At 32.8% G+C, this 26069-nt stretch overlaps 1 protein-coding gene across 1 annotated transcript in view; it reads right to left on the minus strand.

Annotated features, from left to right (window-relative positions):
• LOC134844023 (synaptotagmin-7-like) overlaps window positions 1-26069 on the minus strand; it is a 117294-nt gene that overhangs the window by 64640 nt on the left and 26585 nt on the right. The window contains exons 2-4 of the mRNA XM_063860477.1: window positions 8471-8791; window positions 5540-5735; window positions 4943-5309 (exon numbers count right to left, since the gene is read on the minus strand). Coding sequence (XP_063716547.1) covers window positions 4943-5309; window positions 5540-5594 — 422 coding nt within the window. The 5' untranslated portion in view covers window positions 5595-5735; window positions 8471-8791. The remainder of the gene's footprint in view (window positions 1-4942; window positions 5310-5539; window positions 5736-8470; window positions 8792-26069) is intronic.

Genomic DNA, 26069 nt, shown 5'->3' on the forward strand with positions numbered 1-26069 from the left:
CTGCCTTTTAAGTTCTATGGAGCAGTTTTAACATGAAAAAATTAAGTATAATATAAGAAATGAAAAATTTATTTTTACCTTTTGAGATTTTTTGTGAATATCATCCCCTCACACACCATATAAAGTACAAAATGATAGTTTTCAATCCTAGTAGCAGTTCGAGCATGGCAAATAAGCTTCCTTCAACCAATTTGGAACGATTTCCAAGACGTATTAAATCTCCGCTTACGCGTTAATAGCGCGAAATATATCGCGCGTTAATCGTTCCAAATCGATGGGCCAAAATGGCAATCTTTAAACCCCATAACTTTGCAAAATATGATCACAAGTGAAATAACTTTTGAAATTTGAGCTCAAAACAACATTATTTTTTGATTGATATAAAAATTTTCCGTCAAAAATGGCTAGTTAAAATTCGAAATTTGTCTGAAGAAAAAAACCACCCCGAGCACAAATATTCCGTTATTTTTGTTACAAAAGTCGGAACAAAAAGTAAAGGATTTGGACCACTAAAAATACAAAAAAAGAATTGAATCACCATAAAATTAAATTGAAAGACCGGAAAACAATTTAATTTACAGATATTCACCGAACAAAACTAATTCTAAATAAAAATTTCTTAAAACAATTTCAATGTTGTATCATAATGAAGAAACAACAAAATTGTTATCACAATCAAGCAAACTTATCACAAAACTTACAAAATAGAAGTCACTGAATCACCGTATAAAATGTAGACCGAAAGTTTTTTTCAAAAAAAACAAATGGATCACAAAAACGATAACTGGCTTAGCACCCCAAAACATTGAGCAACATACGACTGATATCCAGATTCTAATCAAAGAGGAAAAATACATCAGCCCAATGATTCTATATATCCGTTTTTTTCTTTTTTTTTAAATATCGATAGTTTTTGATATTTGGCGTTTTCGACTCCTAACATTTCCTACTCTTTTCTTTCTTGACTAGTTTTTCTCTTTGGTTTTCACAGTTTCCGTTTTCCACTTCTTTTTCTTTTTGCTGGTTTTCTTTTTCGGCTTGGCAAAATTGAATATTTCTACCTTTTTCAACTCGCTTTGATGTTGCTTTGCTCCAGTGTTGTCGTTCCAGCTTTCAAAGAAAAAGAGAAATATACATGCCAGAAGTAGTTTTTATTCAAAACAATTATAATAAAAGTTGACAGCGTATGGATATCGATATGGAAATCTTTGAGCTTGCATTCGGCTAAAATATGGCTGACATCGCCGCTCGAATAACACTCCAATGGTTTATTCGTAAAATTATGAGGGTTCAAAGAGTGCAAATTTGGCCGATTTTGGACAATTAACGCGCAATACATTTCGTGCCATTTTCACGTAATCCTGATGCTGTGCAATTAAACAGTAATTGTTACGAAAAACAAAATTGAACTCGGATAGCCGGTTAATGAGAAAGTAGCACAGAATGTTCCGATCAAAATCTTAGAAAAATGTTTCCTTTTTTCCAATTAGTGTCGTTTTTCTGCGTGATGCGATAAAAACATCTGAAAGAAAACTACAGCTTAAGCATATTTGATAGCGATGGTAAAAAAAGCAAATGGACAGCAATATTTGTAGAAAAATGACCGTACAAACATAAAAAACTAATTTTCAAACTTTTTTTTGTCTTTTGCACATTTCTTTTTGAAATTTTGAAGTTCTTGATTCCAGAAAATGCTAGAAAACACTAAAAAAAAAGACTTACCTGAGTAAAATTAAATTTTTATAGCCTAAATTTAGCTATTGTAGGCTATTCAGCTATTGAAATAAACTATTGTTTGATTGCTCGCTCGCTTTAAACCAAAATAAATGAATTTATTGCTCGCTCGAAATAAGACCAAAAGTAAATAAATTTAAACCAATTTTTCTCGATACTGAGACATTTTTTGAGTATTTTTGAATCTGAATCGAATCACGGCTAAGGGGGCTTTTTTTATGGTATATCACTCGAATCTTCCAGATGATTAAGTGTGGTACCTCATTTTGCGTGGAACAAAAGAACAAAAAAAACTACATAACGAGGCCAAACTGTGCACTGGATAGGCGCACAATTTTGTGTCTGTATGTTCCTGGATTCCGGATACAAGTCTTTAAACATGTTAAAATTTTGTCGGAACGATCAAAGGAAAGTAAAGAATAAAAGAAGAACAACGGGAGCGTCCTTGTTGCGGAATCCGCTTACAATGCACAAAATGCACAGTTTGGCCTCGTAATGTAACCTCAATACAAAGTTTCTCACCATTTTTCAAATGGTCAGAATGTTATTATCAGCTATTTAGTACAAATAATTTTTCGACTAGACTCAAACTGTGTTTGCCTACTCGTTAGTTTAGTTAAAATCCTTGAAAAAAAAACGTTTTGTTTTCTACCTTTTGTTGAAATTTTCAGAGCTACTTTTGCAATTGTTTTGCTTGTTTTTGCAAAATACAGTCTCGCCTCTGTGCATAAACATGCAGCTAGTTTCTGTTCACAATTTCAACTGCCAATTAGACTGAGCTTTTGAGAGTTTTTCATTGTAATTTGAAACACGCCCACCTGAAGTGAAAATAATCAAAATTGGCGTTTCTGCGATTCGCAGAGGATCGATGAAATTTCCAACCAATCATGTTTCGTATCATCACTATTAGATGATAGTCTATAAGAATAGTCTATATATGATAGTCTATAAGAAAACCTTTCTTAATCGTGCCATGATACTTATAGGTAGGCTCTAAATATACAAATAAAACAAAAAGCTTATTGTTAAGAATTTTGGAAGAAAAATAAGATAATTACGTCTGCAAATATTTGCGTCTAAAATCAGATGCAACAATAGAAGGGGAAAATTTCCCGACCAGTTTATTGAGTTGAAAATTTATTGAAAGTTTTGCTACGCAACATGGAATGCTGAAACATTAAATTTGACATTATAATCTTTCGAGTTTTTTCACACATCCGCCAATTTTCTGTAGGCTTATCTATTTGAGAGTTCAAATATGCATTTATTTTTTCCAAAACGGATGAAAAAAAAAAATTTCATCTTATCAAGTGTGTAATTTGAACATATTTCATTCTCTTGGTCCATTGATTTTTGTACTTACATATGCAGTTGGCGCCATAGTTCTGCAATTACAACACTCATCCATAAAGTCAAGGTTCATTTGTTGTTTTAATAAATGCTTATATAACTTGATTTTTGAATATCGAGCAATACTGTCAGTGCCCGTCTAAGGATGGTGTTTTAAAAACCGGTTGTTGGGCGGATGTGAAAATTTTGTTTTCATATCAAATTATACTACTGTCATATCAGTTTCTACATCCTTAAATGGGAACTTAACCAAAATCATTAAGGCGTAAATCGACACAACGAAAATAAACAAGATTAGCCTGATGCATTTAAAGTAAGCATTTAATGTTAACAAAAATGAAAAAGAATAACCGGTTACTAAGCAAATAGCACAAAATGTGCCGACCAGTCTTAAAAAAAAACAAAAAAATTTTTTTTTCAATTTAAAGGTGTTTTTCTTTTCTGCGTATCACACCACGCAAAAAAACGACCTTAGCTTGAAAAAAAATTGGGTTGTTTTCTAAGACTGTGGTCGAAACATATGATCGGAAAAAGATCCGAACGAAAAACTAAAGCTTAGTCATATTCACCAGTCATAATAAAATAGAAAAATGACTAGAAAAAGACAATTTATATTTTCAAAATTTTTTCAATTTTTTTTTTGCAGTTTTTTGATTTTTTTTAAGTTTTGTATTCCAAAAAGGTGCTAAAAAAGCTCAAACAATAACTTTACTCGAGTAAAACTAATTTTTCACCGCTTATAAAAGCTATTGTGAGCTATTAAGTTGAAAAATTATTTATTGTAAGCCTGCTTGCTCGCTTTATTCGCTCATATTAAGACAAAAACATAAAAAAGTTTAAACCTGGTTTTATCAAAATTGCGATTATCTTTTAGGAAATTTGCTAGATCGTTCGAATCACAAAAAAAATGCTTCAATATGGTATATCACTTGACCCATACCGATGATTTGTACCTGATTTTGCTTGGAAAATAAGAAAAATAAAAAGAAAACACACGAATACAAATTTCCTCCTCATTTTTGAAATGATCAGAACAAAAAATATCTTTCTGAGTTTTTCTAACATTTTTTGGAGCGTCGAAGGGTGAAAAAATAGTAAAATGTTTTTCCTGATAGTCTTGAAATGTAAATCTTGGAAAATTTCTTGCAAAAATTTTTGCAAGAAAATGAACTGTTTCTGCATTTTTTGTATTAATTTTGCAGGTTTTAAAGTATATAGATCATTTTTTGAAAAGAAAAATCGCAAAATATAACTAGGACTTTAGTTCGAGAAAAAATGGATTGTAATTCTATACCTGATTAGAAGCTTTCATACCACTAATTTTAAATGAGAAATGGAAGAAAAATCATAAATTGCAAATCCAGATGTTTTGCGAGAGCATATGAATTTAATACATCACGCAGTGAAGTATTTACCAGGTTAATGAAATGCAGATATTGCGAAATTTTTGCAAAATTTGCTCTCTGAGAAGACCAACGTAAAAAATTGTAATTGTAGATCTATATTGATCGCCGTATAATCAGCTTTTTGGTATTCGCATAATGAAATTTTCTATTTAGAAGATAAATACCGAAGAAGAAGAAATTATATCTTGCACTTAGCTTGAAAGACTTAAGCAAGATCTGCATTTCAAATGGCGAATAAAAACCTGGCAAAAATCCTAAAATTTTGCTGTTCGGCTCATCTGTCGTCGTACTAATTTTTCGCACTTTCTACATATCAAAAGAATCAAGAATTAAATGGCCTTAATTCATTTGTCACTCAACCCCACTAGTCGTTTTTTTTTGGCTGCTCATTTTGAGCTGAACGCTTTGCGTTCCTTCCCACTTTGTCGACAATTAAAAATTGTAGCTCTTACTTTTTGGAGCGTTTTTTCTTCTTGGATTGGTGTCTGCTGATCATGATGTCGGGTAACTGCACTCTCCGCTGCCCTTCAGGTGTCTGAAAACTTCCAACTATCGCCCCTTCCTTGTCTGTTTGAGGACCCGAGTCTACTTGTTCCGGAGAAGTGTTTTCGTTTCGGGCGCCGAGCGTTCCGGAGGAACATACCGTGCGCATCTGGGGGTTTCCAGGGTTCCCACTAGACGTTGTAGGTTCCTGGCGATTTTGATTGCTACCAGTGAGATCAGTCTTGGAACTGGCGGGTGACAGATTGCTGTCTTTGCCCTTGAGTCCTGACCGGGCTGATTTGAGAGTCTTGATATGCTGCAGGACTGAATGGTAAGCTGTAATAAATGGTCACATGTTTTATTGTTGTTGTAAGCTGCTTCAAGAATCGCTTATTGTTGTACCAACCATTGTTGGTACCAACAATCCAAAAGCATGAAAAAAATGAAAAATTGTTAACAAAACCTTTTAAATTTAGTTTCTTACAGATTTCTGCGATCAAGACATTATGTGTTATTTGCAGAAAACCTTTTATTCTTGCTCATGTTTTTGGAAGCTCTGTACTTACATTTGTCTCCTTTTCTGGACCTGCGGTGGAAGCGAACCCTGTTGCTAGAGTCCATGGAGGCCCTGCCTGCCTGTCCCAGACCCCTGCAGGCCACGTGATGAGGAAGATTATGATGATAAGTGTGGGGGTGCTGGGGGTCACTCAACTCGTCTGCTGTCGCCTCACTGTCTATGGCCCCTCTGCGCTGCTTCACAACCTAACGAAAAATGGTCATTAAAAAGACATATTTAACCCCACCTATACCCTATACTGCTATGTTTTTGCGTGATAGCATGGCTTAAAACTGATGGAAAAATACTCCTAGAGAATTAATTAATTTATCTGTTAATTATAGTTTGTTAGAGAGTAAATAAATTATTTGGAGCAATTTACCCCCCCCCCCCCCCCCCGTAATAAACCATGGTATCGCGCAATTTTCGAAAAATGAAACTTAAGGCAAGCTATGATAAGAACAAAAAGTGTCCGAGTGAGATACTTGATATTAAGCATGTTAAATTTCAATGAAATGTGAGAAAGTTAGTTATGTTTTCCAAATTTCCGTTTGTAAACTGGAGTAAGCCAATAATTAATCAGTGTTTGAAGGTTGTTTCAATCCGAGCTAGGCTGACTTAGTTCGAAGATGAAACTCTTTTCAACCCCCCACCCCTCCCCCCCCCCCCCCCCCCCACCTTTTTGTACAGTTTTTTTAAACGTGTTATGGCTAAACGCGTAATGTTACGATGTAAGTATGAAAAACAAATCTGTTCACAATTGTTAGTTTGTTCTCCGTGTCAAATTTTAAACTCAGGTTTTGACTCTCTGGAACGTCTGTTTTCATTGTCGAAATTTAGTAAAATTTACTTCGATTCTCATTGAAAATCTTACATAGGCCAAAAACAAATGATTGAAGTTACCCTCTATGAAAGTATCAATGTTTGATTTCAAAAACTTACCAATGTAATTCCGGTCTAAAAATGCCAGCATTTCTCATCTGCATTAAGTTTTGCATCGTAGTTAACTTTTTCTCGAGAATAAACGGGGTGAAAAAGTTATTCATGCGACTGAAACATTCTCAGCAAGAAAATTTAATTATTCAGCGGGAAAGTTTTTAATAAACTCGGCTGTTACTTATTTTATAACGCTGATTGAATGACTTAGCGCAGGTGAGGAAAACTGGTATTTTCAGATCCGCATTACATTGGTAAGTCATTGAAGCGAAGTATTGATAATTTCTTAGAGGGTCGTTTTAGCTTTGATCATTTGCTCTTGGTCTATGCAAGAATTTTTCTGAAAACCGACTAAATTTTGTCCAAAATGCACATAAGAAAAAGGCATTTTAGAGAGTAAAAACCTGAGTTTGCGCTTAATTATATCCACTAGTGTACAGTGCTGATTTATATTATCCCGACAAAATGAACAAAACTTGAATCTTCAAAAACGTTTTTCTCAAATTGGGTTAAGACTAGACAAAAATAGAAGAGAACAAAGTTGCATAGAATTTCATCAAAATTGTTATGGTGCAATTGTTCTCCAAAATTTTCAACCAAAATTTTACCCCAAAAAAAATAATTTTGGCTTTTTTCGATTAATCAAAAATTACATTGAAAATACACTGTTAATTGATGAGAATTATATTTCACAAGAAGCCTCTTGCACAGCTCAACAAAGTTTGAGAAAAATGAAATCTCCAAAACTTGAGTAAATTATTTAAAATTTGTTTTTAAGCAAAGATTTTGGGTTTTATATAGTAAAATCACCTTTATTGACTATCAAGCAAAAACATTTTATCTTATGCAGGCTTTTGGAGATTAAACCCTTCTAAAACTTTGTTGGGCTGTGTACGAGGCTTCTTGTGATATATATTTCGCATCAATTAACAAAATCGTTTCAGCGTAATTTTTGATTAATCGAAAAAAGCCAAAATGACCCATTTTTGGGGTAAAATTTTGGTTGAGATTTTCGGGGAAAAAATTTCTCCATAGTAATTCTAAAGAAATTCTAAGCAACTTTTGCTCACTTCACTTTTTGTCTGATCTTAACCCAAATTGAGAAAAATGTGTTTGAAAATTCTAGTTTTGTTCATTTTGTCCGGATACTTTAAATCAGGACTGTATTTGGCATTGCATTGTGACAAGATTAAAGTAATTTTCTTAAACTTAAAATGGTCGGGGAGTTGAAAAAAGCCAAAGATGATAAAGTTCAATGGCACAAAATGTTACTGTGCTATTTTTTGCAATTACCCTAATTAGATGTTTTCCTAGTTTTTAAAAAACACTGCATGCTAGTTAAACTTATAGGTAAAATTTCTTCAAGCCTGTTGATGATATGAAAAGTCAATCAACAGATTTTGGCTCTTTTGAACCCCCACCATTCAATTGCAGTTTTGTAAAATTTCTGTAACATAACTATAATTCAATGGAACTTGGTATAGTGAACAAACTAACAATAGTGAACAATTTTTACTTCATACCTTACATGATAATATCACCCATTTAACCAAATAACACGTAGAACGACTAGAAAAAGAGAAAAATTTTTGGTCGAAGTTGTGTAAATTGCGGGTAGTTCACATGAACTTATGTAAATTGCTGGTATTTCTCTAATATGTTTTATAAATTTCTAATGAACTTTTGATGATATGAAATTTAAGATATTTCCCATTATAGCCCTCGCCCCCAGTGAATTATAGACCTCCCCAAAAAATCACTGTTTGGGGAGGATGGGGCTATATTTTTTTGTTATGAAGATGGGGGTGGGGGAGACGAGACTATAATGGGAAAGACCCGATAATTACGTCCAATAACCAAACTCAAGACAACTTACGATTGAATGAATAATTATAACATTGGGCTCTTTTCCCTTAATTACCCCCACCCCCCTCCTCACCACCACCAGGTGGGTGGAAAAAAGAAAAGAGCCTAACATTGTAACAGCTTAAGTAAGAAAACTAGCCTCGCGTCTGTATATCGAGATGTCCACCCCTCCTGTGTTTTCCTGCTGCTGCTGCGACTGAACAACAGTGCTGCTGTGGCTTCTCCCCTTCTTACCACTGGTATGTCCCCCCAAACTATTACCACGTGATGTCGCAGGTGCAGATAGTGTAGCTGTTATGGTGTCTGGGAGTGTGTTAGCAGTGGCGGCGGTTCTGTCGAAGAGGGTGGGGGTCGGGGTGGGCGTCGAGGGGGAGGTGAGACCAGGGAGAAAGAAGCGAGTGAGCGGCCCTACTGAGTAGGAAGAAGATGAGGATTGTTGATTGTTGCTGCTTGCGTCACGCTGTGAATGAAAACGGAAGAAAAGTGTAAATTTTATGCTACAAATTATAATAATAAATCATGAATTGGTCTTAAAAAGTGAACAATCTCATAAAACTAAGGTCGGTTAAACTGTAGTTTAATCCTGAATTAACACCCAAAAGGCCAATTGGCTGCTTTTATTGAGTGGTATTTTCTTTGTTAAAAATAATAAAAATATGAACATGTTTCGTTCAAATTTCAAAAACCAATGTACATTTCTATCACTAGAAAGCTGAGAAGGATGGGAGAATAGGGAAAAGGAAAAGAACGAAAGAAGGAAGAGTACTCGCCAAAAAAAAACATTTTTTTTGTCAAAATGATCCAAAAAGTGCAAAAAACGGTTCATTTAGCCTTGTTTTTTTTTCAAAATAAGTTTTTGTTGAAATAGGTTTTTTTTAGGTTCTCAGAGATTTCGGAAAATCAATGTGAGCGACTTAAAAAATAAAGATCGACAAACATTATGAACATTTTTTGAAAAAATATTTCCAGCCTCGAAAATTTTTGCGCAAAAAATAATTGTTTTTAGGAAAAATATCCATAACTGTTTCCTAAAAATGGCTAATAAAAGTGAGAACGCCGTCGTTGTTGTTGAAATAGCTAATCTTGTTTGTCATACTGGAACCTGATCTAAACTACATTTTATGATTGGATAAATTAGATACTTTACCACTGTAAAGTATTTAATATTAACCAATCATGATCCATCTAACTAACAACCCACTTATTTGTAAGTGCTGAAATTACTTGTAATTTCAGCACCAGAGAGATTTGAATTTAACTTAGAAATTAGTCGCCTCTCCAAGAGAACTTCAGCAGCCGCAATAAACCAGTATACCCTAGATCTATTGAGCCTAGCAGAGACTAGTTAAACAACCTGAGACTAGAATAGTATAAGAGTAAGATTAGGATCGGTATTAGACTAAGAAGTTGCACGAATCTATCCGGCCGAAAATAAGATAGCGTGACGAGCAGACGGTGTACCCTATCCGAAATTACTCTATGAGTTAAGACCATCGGTTATAACTCATCTGGTGCGACCATAAGTCTCGAACAAGACCTTAATAGCTTCGAATTAACCAAAAATAGATTAGAATTTAGACAAAACATTTTTAAAATGTTACACGACGATAATTTAATCGAAATGTCTCTACGACTCAATAGATCAGAGCCAATATTCCGAACGATAATAGAACTACCCGGAATTGGAAGAAGACCTCGAACCAGAGACGACATACGACAAAGTAGAAACTCACCAAATAGTTATATGATAGTACGGCAAAAGCCAACACAAACTTTTATATTTAGAATTTTATTAGCAATGAATTTAGATTTTCATTTGCAAACTTAAATCTTGAAGTCAATCTTCATGATCATTTCAGGCGCTAAACAAAATATTAATATACAAAAACGATTGATAAAAAGATCTCAGAACGTTTTCCTAAAATTCTGCAGTATTCTATAAAACAATGTTTGGAAAATATTTATTGAAAATCAAAACAAAAATTAGTAGCATGACAATAAACTGTTATTAATCATAAAATCATCAGTTGTCCCAGCTTCATCACCTAAAACATAACAGCAATCATAAGCTCACTAATATCATTAAAACACTAAATCTTTTCTTAAATAAATTTAAACCGTTTTAAACATAAATTCACTTAATTTTAAAATCAGATCATCAAGGCTTATCCTTGGATCTTAATTAATTTTCTATTTAATTAAATTTAAAAAACTTGATCATCAAGGCCTATCCTTGGATCAAAAAGAACAATTTTGTTCTCCCCCACCCACTTAGCTAGTGTCTAACGACCTCAAACGTCGATTCACTATCCAACCCTTTCAAAAAACCCAAGACTAATAGAAATTTTTGAACAAAACTAATCATTCAAATTAGGATAAACAGTGAAGAACTTCGGTTATTCATCCTTCACTTGAACCCTCCTCTTACCAGACCCAGGATAAATCTTAGACTTAGTCAGTTTAAAATAGTATCTAACGAACTACTCGCGTTCTAATTATACCTGAACCTTGTGGATCGATTTACTATTCTCCAACCCTTGAACACAATCACTACCCCTAAGTAAGATTAAGTAAGTTAACACCTTAGCTTATACTAGCCACGAGAAAGTAAAAAATTATTCTTCGGAATCGATATACTTTTCTCTCCAACCCTGAACAAATAGACCCAGGTTAAGCTAACCAAAAAATCGTAAGGACTAACAATTTAAGAAAATAGAAATCATCTAACAACTTCTTGCATCCGTCATCCTAAACCTTATGTCATTTAAAAATCTCGGAAACAAACAAACAATCGTTTTACACAACTGTGAAATAGATAACAAAAAATACGACCTTGTAATCACACCTCACACACAAACAGTTGGATATATCAGAACAAAACGACAAACACTAAAAAGGAAAATAATAACTAAACAAAGACAAATAACACGAAAAAGATTTTCCAAAAATAGAAACGCATTCTCAGAATCAGAAGTCAGCAATTTAGACGAACTTTATAAATTAAAAGAATCCATTAATAAAAATTGCCCTATTCACGATCAATTATATTTTTCCGACTCAGAAACAACTTCAAATTTATCAAAAAGAGGAAAAAGAAGAATAAAAAAGCAATATAAACACAAACCAGTACACTTGTATAATTGGAATCAACCAATTAGACACATCGATAATTACCTATTAACAGTCATTAAACGAAAAAAATGAGCCAAACACACACTCCAAGTGAAGATAGTCCAGACGATGACGATATCTACCCCTTCTTAGTAGATGCACCCGATAATAGAGGACAGCATGATCTTTGTAAGAACTTTCTTCTAAATGTGTTTGAACCCGGAATTAGCCCATGTAAAACAGAGTTCCCAGATGTAAAAATAAAAAGACAGATTATTGATCACTATCTGAAAGATATATGTAACTTAACACAACAATACGGAATCTACACCATAGAATTCAGCTCACCAAACCCGAATCACCGCAAATATGTAATTCAAACAGACAATCTTGATTTAGAATTTTCAAAAGTATTCTCAGAATATATAAAAAGCATACAATATCATAACTCACAAAGAGCAAACTCCATATTTACTAATGAAGTTTTTGCAATAATATATAGTTATATTTCAATATTAGAAAATGAAAACCCAATCCCGCATATCTCACCAAATGAGACATCCAAACATATAAAAGTACGACATGAAATCACACTATTTTCAACTTTTCTACATAGAATTAAAGAAAATTTCACTAAAGATGAAGTTCCACAACATACAAAACATGACTTACAAAAAATTTTGGCATGGTTTATAATAGATTATTTCACACATAATATAGATTTAATTTCACAAGCAAGAAAAAATTTCAGACCCCAAAATTCAAACGATGATACCGCCATCACAGAACAATCAGACTACGTTTGGGACCCCGAATGGTGTCATTATGCATTCATAAATATCCCACAATCAATCTCAAGTCAGGCAATAAGTACAATATCTTATGTAAGAGATTATGTAAGGGTAATACCATTATCCATTGATGCAACACCATTAAACTACAATACATTTTTACCCGATACGCGAAATAACAGTTTAAATTCGACCGTCATACACAATGAAAACCCAAATGGAACTAGGAACCTCACTCAACAAGATATTCAAACACCATCACACTTCATAAATGAAGAAATTGTCCAAACAACAACTACACAACAAAGTATTTCACCAATACGTCCAAATTTAACAACACCAAGAAATACAAACACTTCACTAGCACAAGTAACCTTACAATCAACCGTTAAACCTTCGGTTGCTCCAAAATATTCACAAATGGATTATCAAACATATAGACCCATGACAATACCGTCAAAAACACGCAGAACGTTCACAAGAAACACTTTTGCGGAACACAATTATAATTACGCACATTCATCAAAAACAAACTATCCCCCACGAAAAAATAATAATAATCAGATAAGATCTCGATATTGAGATAACCCAATGGCAACAACCAACTCAGTAAATTTTCAAACTAAATCACATCCTCCACAGGATCGTAGTGAAAATTACCCATTCTTTCAACAGAATAAAAATAAAAAACAAGCATCTCATCAAACGGATTATCTATCCTCTGATGATGATTATTTACAACCAAATATATTTGCACCATACACTCAAGAATATCGTGGACAAGGAGTGCAGAAATCATACATATAATAGAATTTTTTCTCCACACCCAACAGATACACAAAATCAACAACCAATACAAATGCAAAACCCAATTAATACACAATCTTTTCAACCAATTCAGCCACAAAACCCAATGATTACACACTCGTATCAACCAACACAAATGCAAAATGAAATACCACTTCCATATTACCTTCAACAACACGAAATAACAAAAAATCAACTTTCAAAATTTTCACAAATGCCAAATGCCGCAGAATCATTACAAATGACAATGAATCCATACCTTATGGGTGGATCATCAATAACATCAAACAAACCATTAATGGTATTCACAGGAACAGACCCTGAATATTCTGTAGAAGAGTATTTAAATGCAGTAACAGCAAATTTAATTTTAAATATAGGACCTGAACCAATTAATACGCCACTACATCAAAATTGGATACATCGACGCACAGCGTTGATACAGACAACCTTAGACGGCGCAGCCCAAAAATGGTTTTCAGTATTGCCTATAGAAATAAAATCAAATTGGAAAAGATTTACACAAGAATTTTCAAAAATGTTTGACTCCGAAAGAAACAAACAACAACAAAGAATTTTATGTAATGAAATTCGCAGATCACCAAATGAAACCATCAAACAATTAGCAGTACGTATCGAAACACTAGTTCGAAAAGCATACTCATTAAATACACACGACTATAAAAACACAAAAATGACAGAAATCTTAATGATGACCTTAACACCTCAATTAAGGAAAATAGCAATAAAAAAGAGAGCATCCCATCCCTCCTCAATTCGAGAGCCCGATTTAGATTTTAGAAAACTAGTAGACAAACTAGAGCAAGCGGAATTCACAATGAAACTTGAAGAAACAGAAAATCTGAAATTACAATATATTAACCGAATTGATACAAATACCACAAATATCAACAATATACAAGAATCAGATACAGACCTCGTTGAAAAAATCACTGAAATACTCAATATTTATGAAAAACACCCAAAATTTAAAGGCAAACCATCTTTCAAAAAATGGTGTAATTATTGCCGACGATACGGACATAGTATTTCTGAATGTAGACAAAAACAACAGGACAATCAAAACAAACCTCAAAAATATAAAGAACCAAATAAATCATTCTATCAATACATGAAGAAAGACCAAAATCTACCAAACAAAAATGTATACAGCAACAACAGTTCAGGAAAACCACTTCCGAACAATACCAATTACACGAGAACCCAATCACCATATAACTCAAGTTATAGAGGAAGATCACCAGAACGAAGAAATACACAAAATTCGTCACAAAATCATTATAATCGACCAAATAGTCGAAATAACTACTCCAGATCAAATTCAAATACAACACAATTTGTTTCTAGATCTAATTCCCAATCAAGGAATAAATACTATCCAAACAATCAATCACGAAAGTCATCATATAATAGAAATAGAAACTACTCAAATAATCGCAATAGAAGTTATTCAAACAACCGAAACCAGAATTACCCGAACAATCGATCAAGGAATAACTCATATGACAGATCAAACTATAACAGACCAAACAATAATTATCAAAACAGATGACGAAATAATTCACAAAATCGACATTCAAGATATAATAATCGTCATAGAAATTATTCCCAATCGCCACACAGAAAAAATAACCATTATAATAATTCTAACAATCGCCACAGAAGTAGTACACCTAAACATCAAAGACATATTAATCAAGTACAATCAAATCGAGAAACAACATCAGACCCCCCAGGTATTGATGACACAGGAAATAACGAACTACAACTAAATCAAATAAACTGTGAATCATCAGATTCAGAACGTGATACAGAAAACACTATCTCCATAAATATGGTAGCAGTCGAAAATGACTACGAACCTATTATATATGAACAACCTTTTTCATCACATGGAATCAACCAATTAGACACATCGATAATTACCTATTAACAGTCATTAAACGAAAAAAATGAGCCAAACACACACTCCAAGTGAAGATAGTCCAGACGATGACGATATCTACCCCTTCTTAGTAGATGCACCCGATAATAGAGGACAGCATGATCTTTGTAAGAACTTTCTTCTAAATGTGTTTGAACCCGGAATTAGCCCATGTAAAACAGAGTTCCCAGATGTAAAAATAAAAAGACAGATTATTGATCACTATCTGAAAGATATATGTAACTTAACACAACAATACGGAATCTACACCATAGAATTCAGCTCACCAAACCCGAATCACCGCAAATATGTAATTCAAACAGACAATCTTGATTTAGAATTTTCAAAAGTATTCTCAGAATATATAAAAAGCATACAATATCATAACTCACAAAGAGCAAACTCCATATTTACTAATGAAGTTTTTGCAATAATATATAGTTATATTTCAATATTAGAAAATGAAAACCCAATCCCGCATATCTCACCAAATGAGACATCCAAACATATAAAAGTACGACATGAAATCACACTATTTTCAACTTTTCTACATAGAATTAAAGAAAATTTCACTAAAGATGAAGTTCCACAACATACAAAACATGACTTACAAAAAATTTTGGCATGGTTTATAATAGATTATTTCACACATAATATAGATTTAATTTCACAAGCAAGAAAAAATTTCAGACCCCAAAATTCAAACGATGATACCGCCATCACAGAACAATCAGACTACGTTTGGGACCCCGAATGGTGTCATTATGCATTCATAAATATCCCACAATCAATCTCAAGTCAGGCAATAAGTACAATATCTTATGTAAGAGATTATGTAAGGGTAATACCATTATCCATTGATGCAACACCATTAAACTACAATACATTTTTACCCGATACGCGAAATAACAGTTTAAATTCGACCGTCATACACAATGAAAACCCAAATGGAACTAGGAACCTCACTCAACAAGATATTCAAACACCATCACACTTCATAAATGAAGAAATTGTCCAAACAACAACTACACAACAAAGTATTTCACCAATACGTCCAAATTTAACAACACCAAGAAATACAAACACTTCACTAGCACAAGTAACCTTACAATCAACCGTTAAACCTTCGGTTGCTCCAAAATATTCACAAATGGATTATCAAACATATAGACCCATGACAATACCGTCAAAAACACGCAGAACGTTCACAAGAAACACTTTTGCGGAACACAATTATAATTACGCACATTCATCAAAAACAAACTATCCCCCACGAAAAAATAATAATAATCAGATAAGATCTCGATATTGAGATAACCCAATGGCAACAACCAACTCAGTAAATTTTCAAACTAAATCACATCCTCCACAGGATCGTAGTGAAAATTACCCATTCTTTCAACAGAATAAAAATAAAAAACAAGCATCTCATCAAACGGATTATCTATCCTCTGATGATGATTATTTACAACCAAATATATTTGCACCATACACTCAAGAATATCGTGGACAAGGAGTGCAGAAATCATACATATAATAGAATTTTTTCTCCACACCCAACAGATACACAAAATCAACAACCAATACAAATGCAAAACCCAATTAATACACAATCTTTTCAACCAATTCAGCCACAAAACCCAATGATTACACACTCGTATCAACCAACACAAATGCAAAATGAAATACCACTTCCATATTACCTTCAACAACACGAAATAACAAAAAATCAACTTTCAAAATTTTCACAAATGCCAAATGCCGCAGAATCATTACAAATGACAATGAATCCATACCTTATGGGTGGATCATCAATAACATCAAACAAACCATTAATGGTATTCACAGGAACAGACCCTGAATATTCTGTAGAAGAGTATTTAAATGCAGTAACAGCAAATTTAATTTTAAATATAGGACCTGAACCAATTAATACGCCACTACATCAAAATTGGATACATCGACGCACAGCGTTGATACAGACAACCTTAGACGGCGCAGCCCAAAAATGGTTTTCAGTATTGCCTATAGAAATAAAATCAAATTGGAAAAGATTTACACAAGAATTTTCAAAAATGTTTGACTCCGAAAGAAACAAACAACAACAAAGAATTTTATGTAATGAAATTCGCAGATCACCAAATGAAACCATCAAACAATTAGCAGTACGTATCGAAACACTAGTTCGAAAAGCATACTCATTAAATACACACGACTATAAAAACACAAAAATGACAGAAATCTTAATGATGACCTTAACACCTCAATTAAGGAAAATAGCAATAAAAAAGAGAGCATCCCATCCCTCCTCAATTCGAGAGCCCGATTTAGATTTTAGAAAACTAGTAGACAAACTAGAGCAAGCGGAATTCACAATGAAACTTGAAGAAACAGAAAATCTGAAATTACAATATATTAACCGAATTGATACAAATACCACAAATATCAACAATATACAAGAATCAGATACAGACCTCGTTGAAAAAATCACTGAAATACTCAATATTTATGAAAAACACCCAAAATTTAAAGGCAAACCATCTTTCAAAAAATGGTGTAATTATTGCCGACGATACGGACATAGTATTTCTGAATGTAGACAAAAACAACAGGACAATCAAAACAAACCTCAAAAATATAAAGAACCAAATAAATCATTCTATCAATACATGAAGAAAGACCAAAATCTACCAAACAAAAATGTATACAGCAACAACAGTTCAGGAAAACCACTTCCGAACAATACCAATTACACGAGAACCCAATCACCATATAACTCAAGTTATAGAGGAAGATCACCAGAACGAAGAAATACACAAAATTCGTCACAAAATCATTATAATCGACCAAATAGTCGAAATAACTACTCCAGATCAAATTCAAATACAACACAATTTGTTTCTAGATCTAATTCCCAATCAAGGAATAAATACTATCCAAACAATCAATCACGAAAGTCATCATATAATAGAAATAGAAACTACTCAAATAATCGCAATAGAAGTTATTCAAACAACCGAAACCAGAATTACCCGAACAATCGATCAAGGAATAACTCATATGACAGATCAAACTATAACAGACCAAACAATAATTATCAAAACAGATGACGAAATAATTCACAAAATCGACATTCAAGATATAATAATCGTCATAGAAATTATTCCCAATCGCCACACAGAAAAAATAACCATTATAATAATTCTAACAATCGCCACAGAAGTAGTACACCTAAACATCAAAGACATATTAATCAAGTACAATCAAATCGAGAAACAACATCAGACCCCCCAGGTATTGATGACACAGGAAATAACGAACTACAACTAAATCAAATAAACTGTGAATCATCAGATTCAGAACGTGATACAGAAAACACTATCTCCATAAATATGGTAGCAGTCGAAAATGACTACGAACCTATTATATATGAACAACCTTTTTCATCACATATATATGAAAATCAATTAGAACTCCTTCACAATAATTATATTGAACCCATCCATTCCACACAAACGGCACAAGAAACTAACGAAATCAACACTACAAATCAATCCAATGAAAATGCCAAAACAAAATGCTTGAATACAAATCACATCTATCAAAATATACAAAAAGAACAACCCAAAGAAAAAATTTGGACAATACCATTTCTTTTAGAAAGTCCAAGAAACAAAGAATTTCAACCACCAGATCTTGAAATTGATTTTTTAATTGATTCAGGAGCAGAATCAAACATAATAAACATTCCCACATGGAATGAAATAAAAACATTACACCCAAAACTAACACCTCTTGAAACCTCCAGTAAACTAGCAACAGCACAAGGATCAACATTGGTAAACTATGGAAAAATTCAATTATTTCTTAGAACAATAGAGCAAAATAAAATTTTAAATAAACCATTTAAACAAATATTCCATATCACTGATATTAAACACAATATCATTGGAATACCATTTATTTCTAAATATATACCAACAATCAACATTTTGAATACTAAAATACTAATCAAAGATAAATACACAAAAACAAAAGACACATCCCTAACATTTTTCCAAAGATTAAATAAACAACCACCATTCTTTTCAAAATTTTATCCAATATATATATAACCAACAAAGAAAACACCTGAAACCACTATCAGGAAACATATATAATTTTTCAATAAAACAAGTTCACCAATATGATAAAAAAACAAAATAAACAACAACTCTATATGTCAGACTTTGAATTCAAACCTATCCATAAATTTTTCAAAATCACAATTTCATCCATAAAATATTTGAAAAACTCGAATTCAGATATTATTTCGTTACATGTATACAATAATACACCCTATAAAGTAACATTACCCTTAGGACTTTTGGGATATTGCGAAACCAACGCTACGATATCACCAGTACACGAAAAAGCATACCGCGTAAATAATATACTCCAATTATTAGATATTTGTCAATCCACAATTCTTAATGAAGAATTATCCATAAATAATATAATAAGTAATGAAAAAAGAAATACAGATTATTTCACAAAAACCCCATATTTCAAACCTACGTTCAACATAAATAACTATACAGAGAATCAACAGAAATTTTTAACAATGTTTAACTCCCAACATTCACAAATAACACAAGACGAATTTGATAAGTTAGCCAAACAGCTAATAAAATATTCATCAGTCTATGCAACATCCAAATTTGATGTTGGCAAAATCAGTTCATCACTACATCTCCCATTAAAACCTGACGCAGTTTTCAAAAAACAAAGAGCAAGTAAAGTACCAATTCATTTACACGATAAAGTGAACAGATTACTCGATATGTTAGAACAATACAAAATTATATCACCGGTAAACAAAGAAGAACAACCAAAAGTTAACACATTTATCAACCCTGTTATCATCCTAGCAAAAGGAGAATCATTAAAATTAGTTCTAGACGCTAGATATCTCAATTCACTAATAGACGAATCAAAATGCAATTGGCCTATTGAACCAATACAAGTTATTTTAACAAAAATAAACGGAAAATACTTTACAACCGCAGATTTGAATAGTGCATATAATCAAATGCCACTAGATGAACAATCGCGACGCTTAACACAATTTGTTATTGGAAATCAGCAATATGAATTCAACCGCCTATTCTATGGAATATCCATAGGACCAGCAGCATTTTCAGCTTTTATGAGCAAAATTTTTAGACCACTAATACTCAAGAAAAACGCAATCACCTATTTAGACGATGTTTTTATGCAATCACAGACAAAAGAAGAAATGTTTAATGTTTTAGAACACTATCACAAAATACTTCAGAACGAAAATCTGAAGGCCGCCCCCGATGAATCACACTTCTTTTTAACACGAGTTAAATTCTTAGGACACAATATAGAAAGAAAAACAATCACTCCATTAAAATCACGCATTGATGCTATTCAGAAGCTCCAACCACCAACAAACAAAAAGGAAATCCAAGAATTCCTTGGAATGTTAAATTTTTTAAGCAAATATGTCTATAAAATGCAATTATACCTAAGACCATTCTATAATATGCTTAGACAACAAAATAATTTTGAATGGAAAACAGAACATCAAGCACGATTTGAAGAAATTAAAAAACTCTTAACTGAACAAATTCGAATACAATTCCAGATCCAAATCAACCATTCTATGCAATGTGCGATGCTTCGAATTTTGGCATCGGCGCAGCATTATTACAATCACACAATGGCACAAACAAAATGAATCTTATATCAGCAAATTCTCGAGTATTCACTCAATCAGAGCTACGAATCTCAACTCTAATGAGAGAATGTACAGCCATAAAATATACACTAACAGAATATGAATTTCTGATACTTGGATCAAAACATCCAACAGTTCTATTCACAGATCACAAACCAATCATTTTTCTCTTTACACAAAAATCTAATCCAAACCACCGAGTTTATAGATTTCAATTAATTCTAATGAAATTCCCAAACTTACATATAGTTTGGACAGCAGGAAAGAATCTTGCATTACCAGACACTTTAAGTCGAAATACACCACCTGAATTACTTACACGTAAAACTACAGTTGAAATACCCAAAAATATAAAATTTTACCTTGCAGAAAACGAAACATCACCCCGACTAGAATGCAAATATGCAGTAAAAACTGACGTTGAACAATCACAAATAAATAATCTACAACACTTCCCACTTTATTTAGATTGCCAAAATAACCACTACGAAGTTGATCTACTCGGAACATCAACTTTTAAACCAATTCCATATTCACAATGGATAAAAAATAACACCCAACAAAAAAGAGTAAAACAACACCCGCATAAAAAATACTTTTTTCCGTTAATTGAAAAAAAATCTAACTGATAAAATAAATTTATCAGGACCGCAAACAAACAATTCAAAATACACAACAAATCAAGTTTTTGACCTCCATGACCCACTTGATACAATTCCTTTATCTAAATTAGAAATAAAACATTTTTCTCCCCCCAACAGATAAAATTATAATTAATACTTTGAAACAATATCAAAATCTTGACCCAATAATTAGACAACTAAAATCATGGCACAAATATAAAACTAAACCCGTAAAGGCAGATACAACAATATTAGGAAATAAAACACTCCTCCGATATTTTCGAAAATCTAATAATACAACAATAATGAAAACACAGACCTTCTAGAATACCAATTAAATGAATCTACAGTTCCCTGTCTCCCTTTAAGTATGATTCTCGCATACACAAAACATTAAAGGACACTCTGGATCAGAGAAAACATATTCAAATTTCATACAAAACTTTTATTTTCCAAATGCACCAATTTGGATAAAAGTACTATGCAATGATTGTATAGTATGTCAGCTAAATAAACCTTATCCAAATCAAAAACAAATAGCACAAAAACAAGACTTTAAAGGACAAAGTTTGTACTTTAACCACCGTATTTCATTTGATACAAAAGGACCAATTTCACCATCATCCGAAGGAAACTCCTACATTATGGTAATTGTTGACGCATATACACATTATGTAGCACTTAACCCAGTACCACATTGTAACGCTTATTACGCTTACACAACACTTTATGAACACTGGATAGCCAAATTCGGACTACCAGAAATTTTAGTTACAGACAACGGTACGGAATTCATAAATAATTAAATCATCACACTATGTCATTTATATAACATCAAACACAAACCACGTACATCTCACGCACCTTGGACAAACGGCTTAGTCGAAGGTATGAACCGTTCACTACAAGAATACCTTAGATGTATCATCAATGGAAATGATACAAAATACACCGAATGGTCAGCAGATGTAAAACTATTTCCCTTAGCATATAATTCACAAATCACGACAACTCCAGGAATGTCACCATATGAAATGGTTTTTAATCAAAAGCCACGCAAACCAATTATGTTTACAGCAAACTCTCATAAAAATGCACAAAGTCATTGCCAACCGAATAAAGACTCAATTTGTTATAACCTACCTTTACACACACACGATGAAATTCATTTTCATCACCCACAAATTCTTAAATTAGCCTCCGGTACACACACCGAATGGATTTTAAACAGAGATAAAAAACACAATGAAATTTACCAAAAAGTAACAAAAAAGTTGTTACAAAGGCAAAACATTAATGAACAAATAAATTCACGCTTTACACCAGCCTCCGATTTAAAAATTGGAACATTTGTTTTAATACCCAATTTTAACACTCAAAAAGGAATCTTTAAAAAATTACAACCCCTTCGTAAAGGACCATACCAAATAATTGCCAAACCCACTGTTGTCACATATAAAATCACCGACTCAGACAAAAAAGAATTTGTTCAACATCGAAACAATCTATTACCTTATTACCCAAAAGAATACGCACTACGCGAACAAACTCAATTATATTCTTTCACAGGTTTAAAAGTTATTCAAAATAACCCACATACGGAGAATAAAACAAAAGAACAATATGACATTCATCTCGAAAATCAAAATAAAAAATCAACTTCAACAAAAAACAATACAAAAAAGCTAGATCAGAATATACCTCAAAAAGAAAGAAAAAATAGAAAATTGACAGAAAAAATAATACCCCAAGAACAAATCGACAAATCAGAACATAGAGAGTCATCACGACTTAGAAATCAACCACGTAAAAACTATAAAACATTCATCCTACAATCTAAAATATTAAAGAAAGTCGAATTTCAAAAACAGCTTTAAATTTATATTTCATAATCTTTGCACCTCTGAAATATTTTGAACTTTCATTTTTCAAAATAACATGCTGACAAACACGCAGCGACTCTAGTTCATAATTAGCCAATAGGATTCATCCAATCCGTCACCTTCTCTAACTATAGCACAAATCAACTAGACGAACGATATTAAAACTCCAGGCATATCTATAACTATAACTTTGCGACCTCCAGGTCAACAATAAGCAAACCATTCTAACTTGACAACTAAAATAAATATCACCATGATATCATAACCCTCCCTTATCTAATAAACCAAAGATCAACAATATTTCCCCAACTCAGACCTCAAATACCCCCCAAACAAATATGTTAAATTAGCCTAAAGTAAAAGAACGACCATTTTAATTAGCCTTAAGTATAAAAATCTCAAAAATACCCCAGATCATTTGACAAATAAAAATGAAGAAAAAGAAGACCTCCCGATCACCATAAAATTTGCCCCCAACAACTTTTCACAAAACTCAACCCACTTGTCAAAAAACCAATAAATAATTCGACCACACTTGAAAATTGCCTCAAACACCAAAAAATATTCGATCGAGAAGCCATTTCTTAAATGCTCTTCTCTCGACCAGTCAACATAATTCTTAACATTCTCATAAACTTTTTAACGATATTTAAACTTTTAATCATATTTCTTTTTGATACCTTTGAATCTTTTGTAATAATCTTAATCATTTTTTGCAATATTTTTTTAATTTTCTATTCCATATTTGAACTATACCTCCAACTTTCGAAAGCTATTGACTATATCCACAGGTACGATTCACAAAACTTATCTAAATGATACGAACCATTTTTAGTAGAACAGATATTTTTTTACTATTTGTAATTTTTATAACATTTCTATCATCCCTCATCTTGGCAATATGCAAATGTATAAAGAAAGCAATCATCACATTCGCCCTAGCAACAATCCTCCTAATTCTTTTTCTAGAAGAATATTATCATAACATTAAATTTTTCCACTAAAAGAATAAATAAAAAACCATCAAAAATTGCTAACCAACAATCACTCAGTCAGTCTTCACCGACATCATCCCAAGATAATGCAACACCACCTTCAACTACCTAAAATCCCCAAACATCCACACGAATTTCCTTTCAAGATAACCCATATACCTTTGAAGAACGACACGCTCGCTTATCTGAACCACTAGAACCAGTTCAACGACAAGCACCTCTAAGCGAACCAACATATAACTTATACCCAACACTACCACAAGAATTAAGTAGAATACGAAATCCTAGTCAAAACCAAAATACAGTCGAAATAAATAGACAAATTATACATCATCGACGAAACAGAAATTTTCAAACTCCCCGAGTTCATTTTGATATACCTCAATCCCCATCACAAAGTACTCCAGAAAACCCCATTGGTATATTACCAGAAACCCCTACGCTTCTTTCACAACGTAGCACCTCAAGCCTACCCTCAGATTACTTAGGTTCAACACCAACATCTGAACAAATTCGTGAAAATCCCTTTAACCCCACAAACCAAACATCACGACTACCATATTGGACAACACATTCATTCACACAAGGTGAACCAAATTTAATCAATGATCCAATAGATATTTCTACGGATACAACAACATCCTCATCACTACCAGAAACATTATCACTACCATCAACACCATCAATAAGCCAGATTTCACCACCGCCTTTTAACTTAAATTTCCCAAATAACCTCGACGCTAGATATCGAGAACAATCATCAACAAATAATCCTTTAAGACTAGACTGGAATACATTCACAGCACCTCCACCATTTTTTGGACAACACCCAGAAAGTAACCGACTCCACAACTGGGCACTCAATAGACTAAAATATCGACAAGACATCCACGAAGACATTCGTGATCATAACATCCAAATACTCCAACAAAATAGTCTACAATTAAAATTTGAAATCACGGTTAAACTAAACAACATTACTCAACATCCCTACCCATTAAACCCGCCAAATATAACAGCTCAATCACTACACTACCACCACCATTTATAACAACTGAAGTAATATAAAAATACGACAGATATACCAAAAAGACAATTGGTTACATCACATTTTATAACCCATACTCAGGATTATCATACACATGTATAGTCTAAAAATATTAATTTTTCTCCAACTCTTTTTTCTAGTAGTCTCCAATCAGAATATAAACCCTTCCCCCGCACAGGACCCCAAAATTTATTAGTAACACATTACGATTGTGAAGAAAATGAACAAAAAAACACTACACAAGTATGCAATAAATCAAGTATCACAATGCGAAACAGAACCACAAGCTATAGAAACTACAAATGTAATAGCGACACTTTATTCAAAAGCCCGAGCAACAACAGTTATAGGATACAAATTCACAGCAACATTTTCTGAAAAGAAAGTACATTGTTCACAAGTCTCAAATGGAAATAAAAACCGACTTGACCACGAATCATTCTACCAGAGTAATATCGAACGACTTTTACATCTCAATCCCGAAGATTGTAAAAACGAGTTACTCAGACTAAATATCACAAGAAATAAAAGCACAGATAGAAAATTAGTATATTTCCAAGTTTTTGCAGATTCTGTACATCAAGCAGAACTTGAAAGATATCAAGGACATATAAAACTAGATGAAAAATACCCATACAACGTCGCACACGGAAGATTAACTTATGACATACACGATAAACACTGGATACCACACATTGGTATAAATAACCCATCAAACTGCAAAGCAGACACAAAAAAAAAGGATATCAAGAAATAATGTTTTTCGATTGGAAAATACAACTCGAAAAA

Source organism: Symsagittifera roscoffensis, chromosome 4 (assembly GCF_963678635.1).
Source record: "Symsagittifera roscoffensis chromosome 4, txSymRosc1.1, whole genome shotgun sequence".
In the NCBI taxonomy this organism is placed as follows: domain Eukaryota; kingdom Metazoa; phylum Xenacoelomorpha; order Acoela; family Convolutidae; genus Symsagittifera; species Symsagittifera roscoffensis.